Source organism: Malurus melanocephalus, unplaced genomic scaffold, assembly GCF_030028575.1.
Source record: "Malurus melanocephalus ecotype Western Australia unplaced genomic scaffold, MMel_1.1 scaffold_1, whole genome shotgun sequence".
Lineage (NCBI taxonomy): Eukaryota > Metazoa > Chordata > Aves > Passeriformes > Maluridae > Malurus > Malurus melanocephalus.
Genome location: NW_026623233.1, coordinates 3319017 through 3337492, shown reverse-complemented (window position 1 = coordinate 3337492; position 18476 = coordinate 3319017). Strand labels below are relative to the sequence as shown.

At 36.6% G+C, this 18476-nt stretch overlaps 1 protein-coding gene across 1 annotated transcript in view; it reads right to left on the bottom strand.

Annotated features, from left to right (window-relative positions):
- Window positions 1-18476, bottom strand: part of ANOS1 (anosmin 1) — a 120973-nt gene that overhangs the window by 78371 nt on the left and 24126 nt on the right. The window contains exon 2 of the mRNA XM_057389829.1: window positions 18131-18178. Within this exon, the coding sequence (XP_057245812.1) occupies window positions 18131-18178 (48 nt within the window). The remainder of the gene's footprint in view (window positions 1-18130; window positions 18179-18476) is intronic.

The following is an 18476-nucleotide window of genomic DNA, read 5'->3' as shown; positions in this document are numbered from 1 at the left end:
CAACACAGAGTGAAAGTTTTAGTTCCACAGAGAAGTAAAGCATTTGATTTCCTATGAACCAGTTTATTTTATCTTTTACATTTTGGGACACAATATAGGAAACAAACACTATCTTTCCATAACATTTCACATCTCTGTCATCAAACTTCAATCATCACCACTAAAAAGACTGAGATGATTTACACAGCAGCCTGTGATTGCTTCAGTCAGRAGAGCAAGGAAATAATAGAGGTGCAAGTAGGAAAAATACTATGTAGCCTTTCTTCTCATGACAAATTTCAATTCCTGAATAAACCCAAGTATGTAATGTCAAATGTATGTGATGAAATCATATTTCAGTACAACATCAGACCTAGTGATATTTATGTATTTCCAATAAAGTCCACGGGAGGTATATATAATTTGATTTTACAGATCCAGGGAAGTTATCAAACAGAATTGCCTACATAACTTAAAAGTTTTATCAACTATCTCAACTACAGGTAAATCAAAAGAATCTTACTCCTACCTGAGTTACAGTCACCTATAAGCAACTCACCATTTAARATCACTTTCTGTCCCTGGGTGACAGCATAGATACCCCCAAGCCTTAAGCACCACATTCAGATTTTGCTGTGGTGATCCTCATATCYCACTTCTGTCCTCTGTTGTGCTCTCTGCTCTCTGAGATTTCCTCAGGCAGGTGGGTCTTTTGACTTTTTCCAGTGGAAATTAGGCTGTTTATCAAAAAATGTAAATTTATCCAGATTAACTTCTTTTGATGAAACAGGTAAGGATGTGCTCACTGGAGCAGCAGAGTGGAGAGGCAGTAATCACAGGGATAGTGCAGGGAGTGAAGACATGATAAACAGCTGGGGGACAATAACCTCTGCAGTGGTTAAAAATGTAAAAATCTGCAAAAACTGTAAAAATCCCAGAGAGCAGAGTGCACAAATCAGAATCTGCAGTCCAGCTTGAAGGAAAGGAATGCACTGTGCCAGAAGAATTTACCTGGTGAGCACTGCTCTAACCTGAGCTCTGAACAACTGTTTAGTGAATGCTCACTCCGAGAAAGCACAACCAGCGCAACTAGAGGAATGTTCAGGGGAGGAAAGAGGAAAGAGCAGAGGTTGAAGGTAAACTACAAGATTCAAAGGAAAGGAGAAAAGTGACCTGATTTACTTCTCATCCACAGACTTATGGGAGCCTCTCACAAGCAGTAAGAGTGAATGTAAATCAAAAAAACCAGGACACCATTAAGCAAGCTAGCTAATGTGTAAATTAACACTGGCATAACTCTATGCAATAACAATATGGTCATATCACAACTGGGTTTAGAATAATTATTTTTTCGTATTCAACTTCTGTGAATTATAGAAGTGCAAGTGTCCTCTTGCAAATAAAGTCACCTACAATTATGAAGTTACCAAATAACTGTCAGTCCCAGATGCAATACTCCTCAGTGACGTAGGCTGCTAAAAATTAAAGTGATACTCTCTGGCAGCTAAAAAAACAGCCTATGCAACCTAAAATTACCACATTCCCCTCCTCCAAGATGTTTTATCTATTTCTTTAAAATATTCACATCAACCTGAATACGAATTAAATGCTGYTTCTCTTCTTTTTCCTCTTTTGAACAAAATCTGCATTTCAAAGGAAATAGACATTTTTAGGCTGGATAATGAAGAGACTATCTGCCTACTCTTCCTTTTGTGTTTCATGTTTCACATCTCCCCGTTTCAATTTTGCATCTTAAACCCCCTAATTTGGCTGGTAAAAAATGCATTGTCCAAATAGGCACATATTATAAATAATCAAAGGGTCTATTTTTTCATTTGTATGGTACTTCATTATGATACCTATAGCTATATCATGGAGTAGTTAAAGCTGGAAATGACCTCTGGAAATTCATCTAGTCCAGCTCCCTCTGCTCAAAGCAGAGTTCACTGAAGCAATCTCTTCAGTACCTATATAGCAAGAAAAGACTGTTGCTGTTGTGTATGCTTTGATATTACAGAGCAGGGTCATTTTTTGATTMTATTAGGATCCTAAATAGCTGCATGCACAAAAGCTCCATAAGAAATAATTCCCATGTTTCCCATGCAAGTAAAATTTACTCAAAAAAACATGACAGTGCTATACATAAAAAAGGTAACTACGATTACAGATATGCTCAGTTTTCACAGAGCATTTATTTCACCACAGAAGAGAAACACCAGAACAAAACACAGAGATAAATTAAATTATACTGTCACAACAAGCTACCAAACTGCTGAATTTTAAGGGTTGGCCAAGGGCATGATGTGGGACTGTTTCAGAGTGGGCATTCCTGGGCACAGGCCCTATTTGAGGATGCACTTTTAGACATGAATTAGCTGCTGGACAAAAAGATAAATAAAGAAACATTAGGCACTTATTAWTTTTTTCTTGTAATTTCTGCCTAATCAGATATATCAATCACTAACAGATATTTAACCTATTTTATAAATAGCAACATGATGTTTAGTGTCATCTTAGTATTTTAGAGAATTCTCTGGTAAGATGGAGTTTATAAATGTATAGACATTTTATCTGGACATTCTTGGAAATAGTGCTCCACAGGTTCCAGAAGCTCAGGCTGTAATCCTCTGTGAGCATTTCTGCATCAACAAGGAAAAGCAAATCCTGAAACRGTAAGAATTACTCTGAGTAGAGCTCTACTGTTTAGATAGAATTACATTATCTGCAAAGATGGCATTGCAAGTTCAGTGAACTTCAGTGCTGCTCCTTACCACTGACACTTTCAGAGAAAATTACACTGACTTCCTTGGGGACTGGATTTTTACCTGAAAAACACAGTAGAAAAAGCACTTAAAAATAAATGTCTCTAAATTGGGGGCCAAATGGAGAAATCTATGACCAATGATTACAAATTACAAATTTAACAGATTTCTAGCTTTYCACCACAACCTCTCACTGCACAGTCCCTTGAAAAGAAAGTTTTCTCTCAGCATATCCCGATGGTTGTCACTACTTTAGAAGTCTGGTTCTGTTCAAGAGCAAATATGGCCATTTTGAACATAAGCTTGACTGGCCATGGTTTATAAAAACATTTAMTCTAAGCCAGAAATGAAAATCAAGATGACTCTCCAACTGGATTGCAAGCATAAAAAAGAATTTTAAAATACTGTGTAATATTAAAGAAAGAAGCAGACAAAAGACTCACAGGAAGTAAAGCATTTACCAAGATGAGCAGTTCATTTTCCCCATTTCAGAAGCTCAAACAGAGGCAGAAGTCCCAAACAAATTTCAGTGACTGTGTCAAGCCACAATTTTCTCAGTGTGCAGTAGGCTAACTTTCCCACTAGTATAAAAGTAACATTTTGTGAAGCAGCAAAACTAAGAACTGATACAGACAGAAAAATTTAAATCTGCACTTAAAATCAACCAAAARTCACAGTTTTCAGACAAAAATTCTTCCCTTATGAGAAGAAAAGTTTGCTTCTACTTATTTGAATAAAATACTGGACTCAAAAGAAAGGCAGGTAAATTTTTTCAGGGAAATGACATCACAGGATGGAAGCTGAAAGATGAGTTGAGAAGATGTGTAGGACATCTGGAAGTAGAAAATGCCAAACATTTGTGCTTCTTTTCTTCCTTTTCACAGCAACTCTCTCTAACGATCAAAGGCACACGCTTGTAAATGCTGGCAAAGTCATGACAAAGGTTAAGACTAATCCACACACTTGAAGAATCAAAAGATTCTCCAAACACAGAGCCCTTTAAAAATAGAATTTAAGCAAGTAGAAAGCAGAAAGCAGGGGAGATTAGCATATTTTAGAATTGTGCATTTCTACTTWGGTAGATGCTTGTTTACATAGATAACACAGCAGAAACACACGTGAAAATGTTTTATCTCTCCCAGACACCAGTTTCTACTTTATGTTGTTTTTTAAAACCTGGTGAAGACATGTATTGTCAATAGCAACTTCCCACTAAAAGACAACCAGTCTTGAAATATTAATTCTGTATAAAACATAATAGTAAGTAAAAACCTCCACTATAAACCAGTCTCAAAGAATGAGTACGTACATCAACCCAGCCATAGCCTGCAACTTCCAAATAGAAAATCACTGCAAGTTTGAAGCCCAGTTGCAAAATCTTCAACTTGAGGGGTGTAAATGCTGGAGGAAGACTTTGTCCGACTGCAGTGCCTTGAGTTGGACCAAAATTTTACCTGGATGCAAAGTAAGGAAGGACCCAGAAAATTGCTATGCTGGATTTGCTCCTGGGAGGTGTGACCTAGTCAAGATCTCTGGATTCAGGTCTCAAGAAAAGCCTCCTGAGCCAGGTAATTCAATGTCRCTGCTAATTTCAATATACTTGCTTCAGTGAGGATAAAAATTACTTGTTTTCAAATAAATATATAGATACATACATCCTGCATTGGCAATCTGCATACTGCATTAAAAATCTCAGGACTAAATGAACAAATTCAGAGCACACAAACTTGTGAAAAAAGCACGGAAAGTTTCACTGCTTTCAGTAAAAGTGATGAACTGTGGTATGAAAACTGATTTCGATAATTAAAATCTTGAAAACATCCTAGTAGCTTACATTATCAGATCCAGCTGAAAATCCTGATACAAAATTCCACAAAAAGGCTGACTAAGGGGGTCAGGCTAGTTTGTCTACACTTGGACAGAAACTCCCATTTGTTTCACAATTTTCTTCCAAACAGATTGCCAAAACGTATTTACTATTTCTGTCTCTATAAATCAAGTATCAYTGATACACTTGCCATATATTCTGAGAATAGAATATAACAGGAACAATTATTTTTAAAAACAACCTTTTTCAGGAGATCMAATTGTATGTCCTAATGTTCTCTATGAAGAGCTCAGGTAAAAAAAGAAAGGAAGAACCTGTTAAGATTCTCATGCTTTGAAAGAAATGAAAATAAGAAATCCACTGAAGGTTGTCTCTTCATATGTTTTTCCTTAAATTAGTGTTAGGGAATGTTGGAGAGGAGSAGTGTTGTCTCCCCCTCACCCCTTGTTTTTCTTTGTGGGAGAACGCTATTGTACAATAAAAATGTCTTTTCAGTAATTTGCCATCTGCTTTGAAATCATTCCTTTCAATATAACCTTTTGTTAAGATCAGGCAATAGAACACGTCTCCTTCTGCAGAAGGCTTAAATTMAATTTCTTGTACATACTGGGTGGATGAGTTCTATTGGCAAATAGTATTTCATGAGAATTAGCACAATTAAAAGATAAAKATGTTTGACACACTTGGATCATTCCTTGTCGTATAAAAATTTGAACTAGTATACATTATCATTTTTGTACTGTTAAGCTTAAATTTAGTATCACAAGATCCTCCTAAAACTGGTATAATTTGACAAATGTTAAATTTCATACTTTTACAGAATTATTTCCGCTTATTCACTTTGTGTATACATATGTATTGCAGAAGAGAAAGCAAAAAGAGCACATTTTGACTTAGAACCTAAAATTGTGTCTTCTTTTCACCTACTCCAACATCCCCTGTGAAGTGGCAGTGCTATCATAACCCCTATTTCCAAACAATTTCATATTATTGGAAGTCCTGCATAAACAGAGACTGCAAGCTTGGACTTTTACGACTGCCTTACTGCCCATATTTCACAAAGTCCGCAGAAAGTTTAAAAACCCACTTCTTCACAGAAAAATGCCCCTCTGCTCTTAGTGGTCAGATATTTCAAYGACTTCACAAGTCCTGATGTGCAGAGACCATGCTGCTAATGCCCACACTTGTGCATATAAATCTCTAATCTGTCAATCCAGTTGCCTGTGAATAGTCTATTYAGGCCGGGTTTAAAGCAGTGGGAAGTCGACCTACACGAGAGAGTTCCCTTGTAAAATGACCGGGGGTCAGTGTTATTATCTCTGTAGGCTGCCAATGGTGCATTTGTTCCACCCTGTGTATGAGTCATTCATTTAKAATAAGCTCCACTGCGCTTTCAAAGTGCTGGGAGGGATGGGTACAGCAGCTTATCTGCTCTCAATTGGCTGAAGCATAAGACGACTCCAAAAAGAGATGTCCTAAGTATTTAACTGCTCAGCTAGAAGATGATTTAACTTTSTTATAAATAAATTAGAGACCTTACACACAAATCCCAGGAGAAGTATGCTGTAATCCCACTTTCAATTCAGACTGCCACTTATCTGTATACCTCCTTCACTTTTGAAGTTCTCATTGTTTATAAATACCTGGTGAAGACATGTATTGTCAATAGCAACTTCCCACTAAAAGCAAAAATAGTTACAAAAGCCAGTTTAAGCAATTAAAGTACATCTACGCTATCTAGATGTAATTCTAGATCCAACAATTTATTTTTCAAACACAGAATTTAAATAATGCAAATAAAACAAGCTCAGTATTCAACTGAAAGTAAGTTACATACAGATTTAGATACAAATTTTCCAGATGCAAATCCCCATATGGTTTCAACAGAGTGGAACATTTCTCTTTTATAGGTTTCTTGAGGGAGTGAGAGAAGAAGGTGAAAGGAAAACACAATAAAACAAAACCATTTCAGCATTCCTGCAGTCACTGACATTTGTAAATGGCTGTGGTATTCATGCAAATAACTATTCTACTCAACATTTGTAAAACACATTTATGCACCAGTTTAATTCATAGCTATTTATAAATTTTAATACAGAAGTGTCATTTAAATGTTTCATGCACTCTTCTTATGAGGTACTCTTGTTAGTTTTGGAATCCCTAACACAATTTTGCTGCTGCTGTTTTTCCCTAACTTATTCCATCTCTCAGTGGTCTCTCCTTAAAAGCAATCTAYCTGTCCTCTTTATAAGATATGGCATTTTTAGATGGTAGACTATAGAACCAAGGAGAAGTTAGTTAAAGCTTTCTTAACACAAGAGACAAAGGTGTCAAGACAGATAAATTTCTGTGGCTTTGCCTTGAAAAGATACAGAGCAATACAACTTGTCAGCTTGACAATTCTTCCAGGCTTTGTTTACTGTTCTTGCAACATTCACAGAAAATGAGATCACCAATCAGACAAGGTCAGAATATCATGCTACCCGAATGCTGGATAAAAGATAGTACAGGGCATGCAAAGTGAATGTCACACATCATTACAGAGGAGCTCAGATTACTGTAGGCACACTGTACCATGCTTCAGTAGTACTCAAATTTAATGCAACATCAACCACTTTGACAGACCACTCCAAAATAACTACACATGTAATTTATTTGAATAGGAAAATATTTTTATTGGAATAATAACRTTCTGTAATAATATTCTGGAGCGATGAACAAAATGCGCAAACATTTTCTGAGTACACATCTTTTTCCATTTTGCAATACATTTCTGAAACTTACTCATATCCTTTCCTTGTTATGTGATGCCTGCTTTCAACTCAAGTACCAAATGTGGAGCCATTTGCAAAGCTGAAACAGTAGAATACAAACAAGGGGCGGAAAGGTCAAAACAGGCCTGACATCTTTACAGGCCTGTCTTCTCACTGACAGATTTCCCAAAACACACTGTGCTTCTTGTTAAGCAAGTGTCACCAGTTTCTTTATTGTCTTCTTCCAAGGTGTTAAACAGCTCTGTACTGTTTGATAACCTGTCATCACCCAACAAATGTTAGCAATAAAGAAAAAATKCACTAGCTTTCCATGACAGCATAATAAAACATGCTCAAGAGCTTTTCCCTAAAATCACTATTTGATAAAACTGCAATAAAAAGTACAACTATATTGAGGTTTTTCAGCCTTCCTCCAGGGAAAAAAAACAAAACAAAAAACTGAATTGTAAAGTACTTTAAAGGTCACCTCGGTCTAAAGGATCAAGCAAGTAAATTTTTGTGCAAACATAAAACACACTTGCCACACACGCAATGGTTTGAATTGCACTGACCTACCTTGAAAACTGACAATCATGGGTAAAAAACTCAAATTATTATTACAGGATGGCACTTTCTTTTTTTTTTTTTTTTTTTTTTTTTTGAAGAGCTAGACAATTTTAAAACCACAACTCATTTTTCTAAGAAAAGAAAGGTGTGATAGGCAGATGGCAGAGGTGCAAAAAGCCTCCAMTAGGATCCTGCTGGCAGGGAAGGAATGAACCCCATCATTTGTTGATGAAGATGCAAGTATGTGATCTGCCTACACTACCATGCTGCCTGCTCACTGCTCTTTCACCACACTGCTGTGCCCTTACTTTTTTCTTACAGAGTACCCATGAATGTGTTCTAGCATTTATATAATCTGCCAAAAGTAGAAGTTTAAATAGCCATTAAGTGAGCCATAGAATTCACAAACCCTTTTAAATCAGTATTACATCTGACAATCTTTCTACCATAGAATCAGTAAAAAGGAGGAAGAAAAGCTGACTTTCTAATTAATTCAATCTCCCGCTACTTGTGATTAAAAACTTTCATGTATATTAATACTGTTTGCAAATCTATTTTGCTGKTGATGTTGTCAGGATAAAAATCTTTAAAGTACTGCATATAGATACATCCACTTCCTTACAATAACTACTTTCAAATGCATTATAAACCAAATTTGCATAATGTTGGACCCAGGAATAATGAGGACAAATAAGTCTTTCCCTGAAGATGATGATGACCTACTTTCTTGCTATTTAAGGAATTAAAGTCCTCAATCTGCAATACCTTCAAACCCTTATTAAACCTAGAAAGCATGATAATCTGGTGGCTTCCCCTACAGACAGATACTGCTTTGCATGAAGTACACATTGTGGTTTTCTGCACCACTATTATTATTCAACAAAAAATCTATTTCCACAAAAACACTACACCATTTAGTTYTCCTAGTTTCAGCTTATTTAACAGGAGGGGTAGAAATTAAAAGGAAAAAAATAAGACAAGAAAGTTACCAACTAAATATCTTTTTTTAAAACACTAATTTGTTATTCAAATGTGTTATTTAACTACAGATTAATTTTAAAATATTCAGTTATGAACAGAAAGATTTAATTCATCTTTTGAAGAAAATAAGCAATTAAAAGGGGATTATTTTCTGTATCATGGCCCCACCAAAACATAGGCTACAATTATCACAGGAGTTGTGTATGACACAAAGTGGAACATGATTTTGGATGTGGAGATTGTGGGAACAGCTGAACTCTACAGAAACACAATACTTCGGTCATGCAGATACCTTCAACAATAAATAAGAAAGGAAAATAGAACAGTGAATAATATATGAGCAGAATAGGTCACCAGTGCAACAATGTTGGAGAGCTTCTCTGGAAAACCAGTATTTAAGAAAMATTTGCTGAGCCAATGATCTTCCAAGGTGCCAAAAACAGGTTTGGTAGTGGCTTCAGTGATTTAAATAATTACTCATCAGCTCTCATGGTCTCAGTGCTTCTTTACAGCAATAAATCCTAACATTTCAAAAATCTTACCCAAAAAMCTGCAATTCCTCCTTTCTCACAGCCCTTTAGGAGCTGTCACCTGGTGAGTGAATACTGATATCCTCAGGTATCATCAACAATAAGGTCCAGAACCAAACAAAAATTAACAATTCTAGGTAGACTGAGCTCTGCCTGCTGGGTCTGACCATAGCTCCCATGAGCATTCCTGCAAGCAAGCCTGGTTACAGCTCCTCCAAATAAACTGCATGGAGCAGCCAGGGATGTGTTTGGGGCTCTGCACTGTATCTCAGGCCAGACTGAAAGAATTCCAGATATTAGGAAAGCAACACGCGAGAATCCATGTAGTGCTAAAGACTGATTTAAGTGGGCAAAAGTTGAAAAAATTATGAAGTCGTAACTACTGTTTAAAAAATATTTTGTTGTTTACTAGGGCTAACAGGATGGTCATATTTATGCAAAACAATATTAAGCCTATCTCCCTCCTGAAGGTGCTCAAAATTCAGTAGTAACAACACAGCTAAATGTTTTACATAAAGAGTAAAAATGAAAATATTTCATTCCTAATATGAAACCACTTTAAAATTTTATTCTTCATGCCTAGCTCTGGAAAATTTCTACTATTTTTGGAGGGTGCAGTTCAAATCCCAAGTGCTGTAACTCAGTTTTCTTTTCCTTTTCATATCCTGATTTATTGTGGATATTGAAATTTAATATATTTTGGAYGCAACAATATCATGTCTATGAGAAAAACAAACATAGTCAGCTTTCTTCTTTATTCAAAGTCAGAGGCTGCAAACTCTGACATTTGTTGGAACCCGGATGTTTTACAACTTAAAGCACACAGAGTATTAGATATATTGGGGAAAATATCCTTGTTCATAACTCAGTCTTCTGGTTCAYACTCCAATGGAAAAAAATCCTTTACAGATTTAATTATGGCAATCCTTTAATTTCTAAATGCATAAGCTGAAAACACCTCCCTGAAACAAGAAATCAATTTTGTACACACATACACCAGCATCAAAATAGCAGAAGGCTGAAAGTTATCCATGTCTTCTTTCATTTCAGTGTAGTGGATCCTGCTGGCATTCCTGCATGGGCAACTCCTTACACTGAACATRACCCCAAAATACTGCTATATCTGCCATATGGATTAAACACATATGTCAACRTTCAAGGAATATGGCTACAATTTTCCCTTTCATGTTACACTCCAAGTAACTGTTCACTTGTATAAAATGAGGATACAAACCAATTTTAAATGAGAATGCAGGAAGTGGCCTTTAGGATCTTTGCAGACTTCAGAAAATCTTTGGTATCAGAAAAAGKCCCAAATATTTTCCTATCACTGCCTCCATATTGGGACTTCTATCTGTACATGATGCCTCCGTGCACTTAAATTCTTCAGGCCACTGAAATAGCTAAAACTATTTGATATGAGTAAGATCAGAATAAATGCTTGTAATCCATATAGTAGATGTGAATACTAWGGAAGAATTGTCAGAGCCAGCTACCTTTCTGACCTATTAACCTGAGRCTATCCCGAACTGACTTTAAGTAGAACTTTTTTAACTCAATGAGCAGATCTGCTTAAAATTCATAGCACATCGCTCTTTAACACTGCACCCATTCAGAAGCATTTCTGGTTTTTGTGCATAGAGAATTATTCTAATATACACTCAGTGCTAAACAGCAATTAACTCTTTAATGTCTGATTAAATATCACCGTTAGTGTTACAAAATAAAATCTAAAATTTCTGGTGAAGAATGGACCGTGCTTCTGTGCTCAGAAGGCTTTCCAATTTCTTGCAGGCACTCAAAAGTAGAAAACAGTCWTAGGTCTCACTTCCAGCTTAATGCCCTCCTTACATCTCAATAAGTGTGTGGAGAAAAGGACACTCACATCCCTGTGTGCCTCAAACACACCTGCCTTCCTCTCAGCAGAGTAACTCCATCTGCCTAAGCACACTTCTGCATCTCCTTCAATATTACGGTAATGGAGAAACTCAAGGGAGGTCACATGAAAAAGCACAATCATTCCTTATAGACAGGTTTAAAGCTTGTTGAAAGTCAGWATTTCTTACTTCAGTGGGTTTTGAATAATGCTCTGGATGTAGTCAAGCAAAACTCTTTTTAAAGTTAGGGTTAAGATAGACATATGCCCCTTTTTACTGGTTTGAATGTGTTTTATTAATACATTAAAGGTCAGTGCAAGTACATTTTGTCTTTGTCACTTATCTAGAGCTRTATTTGACCCAACTCTGCAATTGTCTCCCACAAGGGGAGAAAAGGACCATACATTTAAACAGACTATTACCAGCTGTTTTGCACTAAGAATTAATTAGGTTAATGAAAAGTAATGTAATAAGATAAAATTAAGATTCTCATCTCAACTGCTAATTTATAAATTTTGTATGGATTCTCTGACTTAGTTGAGCTACTAAAATTTCCTGATAGTAATTCAGGCAGCTGAGCTTTGGGAACTAAGATTGTATTTGGGAAATCAAAATCTCAAATACACTTTCATGTCACTTATTTGCCTCTGCATATAGCATGCAAAGTTACTGAAAGATAAGAAAAAAAAATGTACAAGGTTTGAGCAAACTGAGGGGTGAGAGACCTGGGAAAACTGAAAATTTAAGAAGACAAATCTGTTGCTTGGGTGTTGCTTACRTCTTTTCAAGCAGATTTATTGCTAATTCTCCTTAGCCTAAGTAGTAGTGTCTGTCTTTACTGTCTGACCAGTGTTGCTCCAATGATAATCATCCTTCTGCTAGATGTTACTTAATCAACTGCTTTATAGATGACAAAAATTTACAGCTGATTAGGCTCCATAGCTGCATTGGTATTCTGAAAGTTTCTAGGAAGGGATTATTTTTGTGCTCAAGTACCTCTAAATAAAGGGTTYTGCAGTCCGAATATCCTTGGATTTTGAAGAGTGCTCGCTGAAGCAGATAAAGCTGAGTTAAAGAAGCATTTAGTGCTTCAGCATGCCAGCTTCAATAAATATCTGCTGTGTGTTTTATGTGCACCCCCATGCACGCATTTCTCCCTTTAGCTGTGGTGTATTTCTCCAGACTCAAAGTCTAAATACAGCATTTGCTTTACTTACAACAGAGCTATGGTATTGCCCTCAAAGCCAGTGTTGGCACAATTCAGTCATTAATGCCAATTTTGTGTCCTTTCTCWGTGAAAGAGGGTTACTTAATCTTTGGCTGGGTTATGGCTCAGCATTGGCTCAGTTTGCTCAATATTCAGGAGCTCAAATTTCAAACAGCACAGTGATCAGACTTGATCACCCCCTTAAAAAAATGGACCACAMACAACCGGCCAAAAGAAGCCCCAAAAGGATCAAACTTTTCTGTAAACCCCCGCTGAAGACCAATGAGAACCTCAGCAGAATTCCCCATTAACAAAAACCTGGGCTACAGGGACATTCAACCAATCTGATCCTTTCCTCCCTATCGGTCCTAAGGGCTTTGGCAGTCATGATAACCTTTTAACAAAGGGAAAAGAATGCAACTTGGGTCTAACCATTTGTCCTAGAGACAGAAATTTATCAGCAGCATCATTCAGAGTTGAAGGCCAAGAAAAACACCTTCCATAAAGTCCTGAAGTCTGTTCTTGCAAGGAAAAAACATTTAAGGTGAATGAAACAGTAAGCAACAAGAGCTGAGAAGCCAAAACTAGAGTCCTGAAAAAGACATATCCTTTAGTTTGCACAGTAACCCACAAAAATAAGTTATAAGGCTTTTTTTTTTTTTTTTTTTTTTTTTTTTTTTTTTTTTTTTTTTTTTTTTTTTTTTTTTTTTTTTTCCTAGCAGGAGGTTATTCCAGACCTACAGGTTTATTAATCTATGCAAAATCTAGCTGGTAACACAAGTACTAGACTGGAAGGATGACTGACATGATCCTACGTGGCAACTGTAAAGAATATGAACTTACTTCATGTTCACTTATTTCAGTGTCCCATGTTCTAACCAAATTGTTTTTCCAATACCCAAAAAAATAAAACTTGATATTTACAAATATAAAGCAATACATCAGAGTACTGCAAATGTTGTTTGGATTTTAATTCTGTTTATTTGTCAGTTCTCAAGGCCCTTAGGAAGAAAGGGATTCCTGTAATCACAGCACACTTATATACTAATGCTTTTGTATAAACATAAACACTGAATYACAAAGCTCTTTCTTCTAGTTCCCCAAACACAAATATCCAGAAACTTCAGTCAACCTATTTATTAGCTAGTACAGCTTTRATCATCTAACCATTATGGTTTTCTCAGCTCCCTCTACCTTTTTATARCTGAATGTAATAAAAAAAATCAAATAATCCATAAGAATGGCAACAATAAGTATTACATCTGTCTTATTTCTTCAATGCTTATGATTATTTTACCTATTTAGCAGAGCACTAATCTGATCAACTCTTATGAACTCTGAGTCTATTAAATGGTTTTACCTTAGCTTTTACTAAATGAAAGAAAAACAATCTGTCTAGCAGATCAATAAAGAAATTCTTATCGATTCCATCTTTTCAGACAAAAACTTAAACATTCATTATCTCACCCTCTTATGGGTGCCACTTAAATCATGATAACACTATTCCTCTTAAACTTTACAAATCTATCCCTATCCTGCTGCAGCTTTATTGTGTAAATAACAGTGGCTCAACACACTTTCCAGCAGAGATGTGAGTACTCTGGCTAAGAAACCTGGAATGTTCCAGCTACTTCAGGCTAATGATCTCTCAAATGCACACTAATATGTTTGATAGAAGTCTCTCAGCATGTGTGCACAGAATGCTTAACATAAGAATGGCACTGCTGTGGGCAGGGCAAATCGCTGACACCATTTCAGACTGAGTTAGATGCTGGAGGCACAAATTAAAACTGTAAGCTTTCATTTCAGTGGGCTTTGACAGATGGAAGACTGCATCAAATCTCTAATTGTTTAAACCATTAACTCATCTTTCCACCTGCATTATCTTTGGAAAGAGCTCAGCTGGAAGCCTGAAACAATTACTCACATATGGAATTCAGGAGTGTATATTATTCTAAAAAGAAAGTTGTCTTTTTGAAACAGTCTAACACTCTGCCTGTTTGGCTGCAGAATTTGTAAATTGCTTGTCTTTATTTTCACATTTTCTGCTCAGTTCTGAAAATTCAAAAAATAGCCTTTCAGCCTTCCCACAGAATCAATCAATCAAGGACCACTGCCTTGGCTACTGGGAACAAGGAAGTCGAATTGCAATTCAAAGTGCATTATGATGATCCCCATTTATCTCCAGTCCTTGTAAATGCCATGGCACATGCAGCACTAAATTATGCCTGCTGGTCTCTTGACTTTCAGTTGCCTACAAAAAGAAAACCTTGTGTACGGAGCTGTAAAAAAAAAAATAAATTATGTCTACTTCACAAACTCTCTTGAAATGCCTTTCCCAGTCATTTCATCCTCCTTGCCCCCCACCTTAGGGCAAAAATACATTTTTCACTAAGCCAGCATGAATGCAGGACCCTTTGCCATTTCATGTTACTCTCAGCAGCAATCGAGTCTCCTGTTGTTTTTCTAGGGGAGCACCTTTATGTGCTCAGCTCTTCCAAGTACTTGAGAATGGCCTTGGAAATGTGGAGCTCACCCTGTAAGAACAAACTGGRAAAATGGAGATGGAACAGCAAATGCTGTGCACTTACATACAGAAGCAAGAATTGCTGCTAATAAGACAGCAGAAGGCAACAGGATTTTAAGGACAAGAGCTTTGCAAATGGCAATAGGCAGGAGCCATTGAGGGCTTAGAAAGCAAAAGCAGCAAAGAAGAATACATTGGGACAAGAACACCATTAAGGAGCTGGCGCATCTGCCAYATACAGAGAAGCTCAGATCAGCCTGGAGAAAAGAAGGCTCAGAGGGATCTTTCCCATGTTTATAAATACCCATTGGGACACAATGAGGAAGAGGCAGCCAAGCTCTTCTCAATCATGCCTATGGACTTAACAAGAAGCCATGGACACAATTTCAAAAACAAGAAATACAGAAATTCTTACTGTGCCAGTAGTCAAACATTAAATGGGCTGCTCAGAGAAGTTGTGGTCTTTATGTGTGGAGATACTCAAAATCTAAGTGGATCTGTTTCTGGACAAGCTGCTGACCCTGCTTCAGTAGGAATGTTGTATCAGGAGATCTAAGAGGATTTTCCTTCCAACCTAAACAATTCACKGATTCTTTGGTAGATTTTTGAGAAACCAGTAGATGGGCATATACAGAATAGTGACACTAGTGGACAGAAAGAGGCAAAATAGCACATAAAAMTTTTCAGAGGATAAGTTAAGGTGTTCAGTAACTCTGCCTTCTCCATGTCCTCTGYTACCATAGTCTCCATTCCATTGATTCCAGAAGTGCCTTGGCCTTCCTTTCCTCATTTCTACTCTGACAACCTCCCTATATTCATTCCAAGYGSCCTGACCCTGCTTCCWTSTCCTGTGTATTTCCTGCTTACACTCGAGTCATGACAGAAGTTCTTTACCCATCCATCCAGGTCTCCTGCCCACTTTGCCCAATTTCTTGTTCATGGGATGAACCATTCCTGAGCCTAGCAGAAGTGATCCTTTTAAGATCAACCAGCTCTCCWGGACCCCTCTTCCCCACATGACCTGTTCCCATAGGATTTTTCCAAGAAGACCCCTAAAGAGRCTAAAGCTTGCTCTCCTGAAGTCCATGCTTACAATCTATCTTGCTGCCCCACTTCCTTTCAGACCAATACTGAATTCCACAATCCCACAATCACTGCAGCCAAAGCTGTCCCCAGCCCTTATACCTCCAACAAGGCCCTCCATATTAGTTATACAAAGATTGAGCATTCCTTCTGGAATCCTCCACTACCTGTCACATTCATATAAAATTCCTCCACCAAGGTGCTGAGAAGAAGTGAAAAGAATTTGCATTTTTAAAAGGTTAACTCAGTTCCCTGATCACTTTGAAAATTTTAGTTAGATAAAGCAATTGTTTAACTTCGCATTGCAAAACACAGAAAATCAAAGTCATTCCGAAAAGCGAACATTATGCTTATGTTCAGCTCTGCTAACAATTTGACCAAGTTTATATTTATTTGTTTTCTARATATGGCAAAGCTGTTTTCTTAAGGAAAATATATTACCTTCCTAAGAAAGAATGAAAACCATGACTGGAAAGCACATGTTAAGTAATTTAAAACTTACACTATCATTGTGCTTTGTACCACAATATAGTATCAATTTGTAGCATTCTTACATGGGTTTCAAGAGATTGATAAAATTTTAAGATAAAATTTGTAACAGCTTATACACACCTGATGTTGATTCCATAAACTTGGGAGTGACTGAGGGAGATATTCCTATAAACTCTGTTCTGCTTTAAAACCTGGACTACTTTTTTTGTATATTCCTTCTTTGTTGAGCAGRCAAACCATTAGAAAACCCTTCAGATTACTTACTTCATAACCAAATTAAACAAAAATTATATCAGGATCACTGTGGCACAAGGTGCTCGTGCTTTCCTGCAAAGGCAATTCAGTTATCATGAAATACATCCTTTGCATCTCTGTCTGGGGTTTTCAAGAAGAATTTTAAGAATGGTAAGATTTCACTGCAGGAATGAAATCTTTAGCAGTATGGCACAGCTAATAGGAAATGTTCCATTCTTTTTTTATACCGAGATGGTTATACCCTGGATTTTAATATTGATAAAAGCAAACAATTTTGTGTTATTTACCGCTATTTTATTTATTTCCATTCCAAATGGAACAGTCAAAAAATTGACCCATTTCCAATGCCATTTATGTCAACAGAAGCTAGATCAGTGAATCAGTCATCTCATTCTTTAAATGTACACAAGAAATCAGCATGTGCTAAAATCAAGGGTTAGCATCAGCATTTAACATAGACTGCATTATTAAAACAATACAGAGCAATTAGAACAATTAGATTTAATCCAAATTTCAGTACAACCTTCATGAATAAACAATAAATATTGAAGTCAAAAGGCCTAAATTATTGTAGAAATACATTTTCAGGATTTTTAGAGAAAAATACTAACTTGAGCATTTTCAGGCAAATTTCCAATGAATGCAACTCCCATGATGTTTATGAACAGTCAGCAACAAATGTGCAATTCCACTTGACCCACTAAAGCTCCCAAATCATTGCTGCTTCCATCCAGGCACCATAGAAAGACTTGCACTGGAGAATCAGTTGACAATTAGCTCACCCTTTAGGCTTTTGAGGTTAAAGTGCTAGAATGGGAAAGGGCATCAGTAGAGCCACCGGGATTTCTATTAAGAATATTTTAAAGAAATTCAAGTCCAAGATAAAAATTAAATACCCAAACTGAATGAAATGTTGCAAGTTAAAATACCCTGGTGCTGTTGGAAAAAGATTTTAAAGTTATTGACAGTTTTACTCTCTTCTGACCAAAAATACTAAAAAACCCACAAATGACACATGAGTTTTTAGCCAGTGTAAACTTTGTTGTAACAACAGAATTATGTTGGTTTAACTATGCTTGATATGTATCTTCAAACATGAMCCCTTGGTCCTGGAAGAGTAAACTGAAACTTGGTTTCAATCTTTGGTATTTTATTATAGGTTGTGGTTTCCAAATAAAACATAAACAGATGCTTCTGAAAAGAGGCTAAGAAGAAAAGCACTTAATCTACAGACAAGGGATTGAAAGMAGCTAGGTAACAGAAATGAGAGGGCAAAAAACAGGACTTACCTTTGAACACTGTTTATGATTCTGGCACCAAGCAAGTGACCCATTGTTCTGAAATACAAAGGAAATGTACATTAATATTAGTATTTCTTTTAGGTTAAACATGTTCACCCTAACATATTTAAATGGAACACACCATCCAGTTCTTCTTATTGAATGATGTTGTGTCACAACATAACTTTCAATCCTGACTYCTACTCCCTTGTGCAGAGTAGAAGGCTCACACAAGTGTAATGTGAACATAAAAAAGTTAGAAGAGCAAGCATCCAAGCAAATCTGATGGGAAACAGACCAAAGTCATCTTTTAGCCCATCTTTGTAAACACTTACTGTCTAGAATTGTTAAGCAG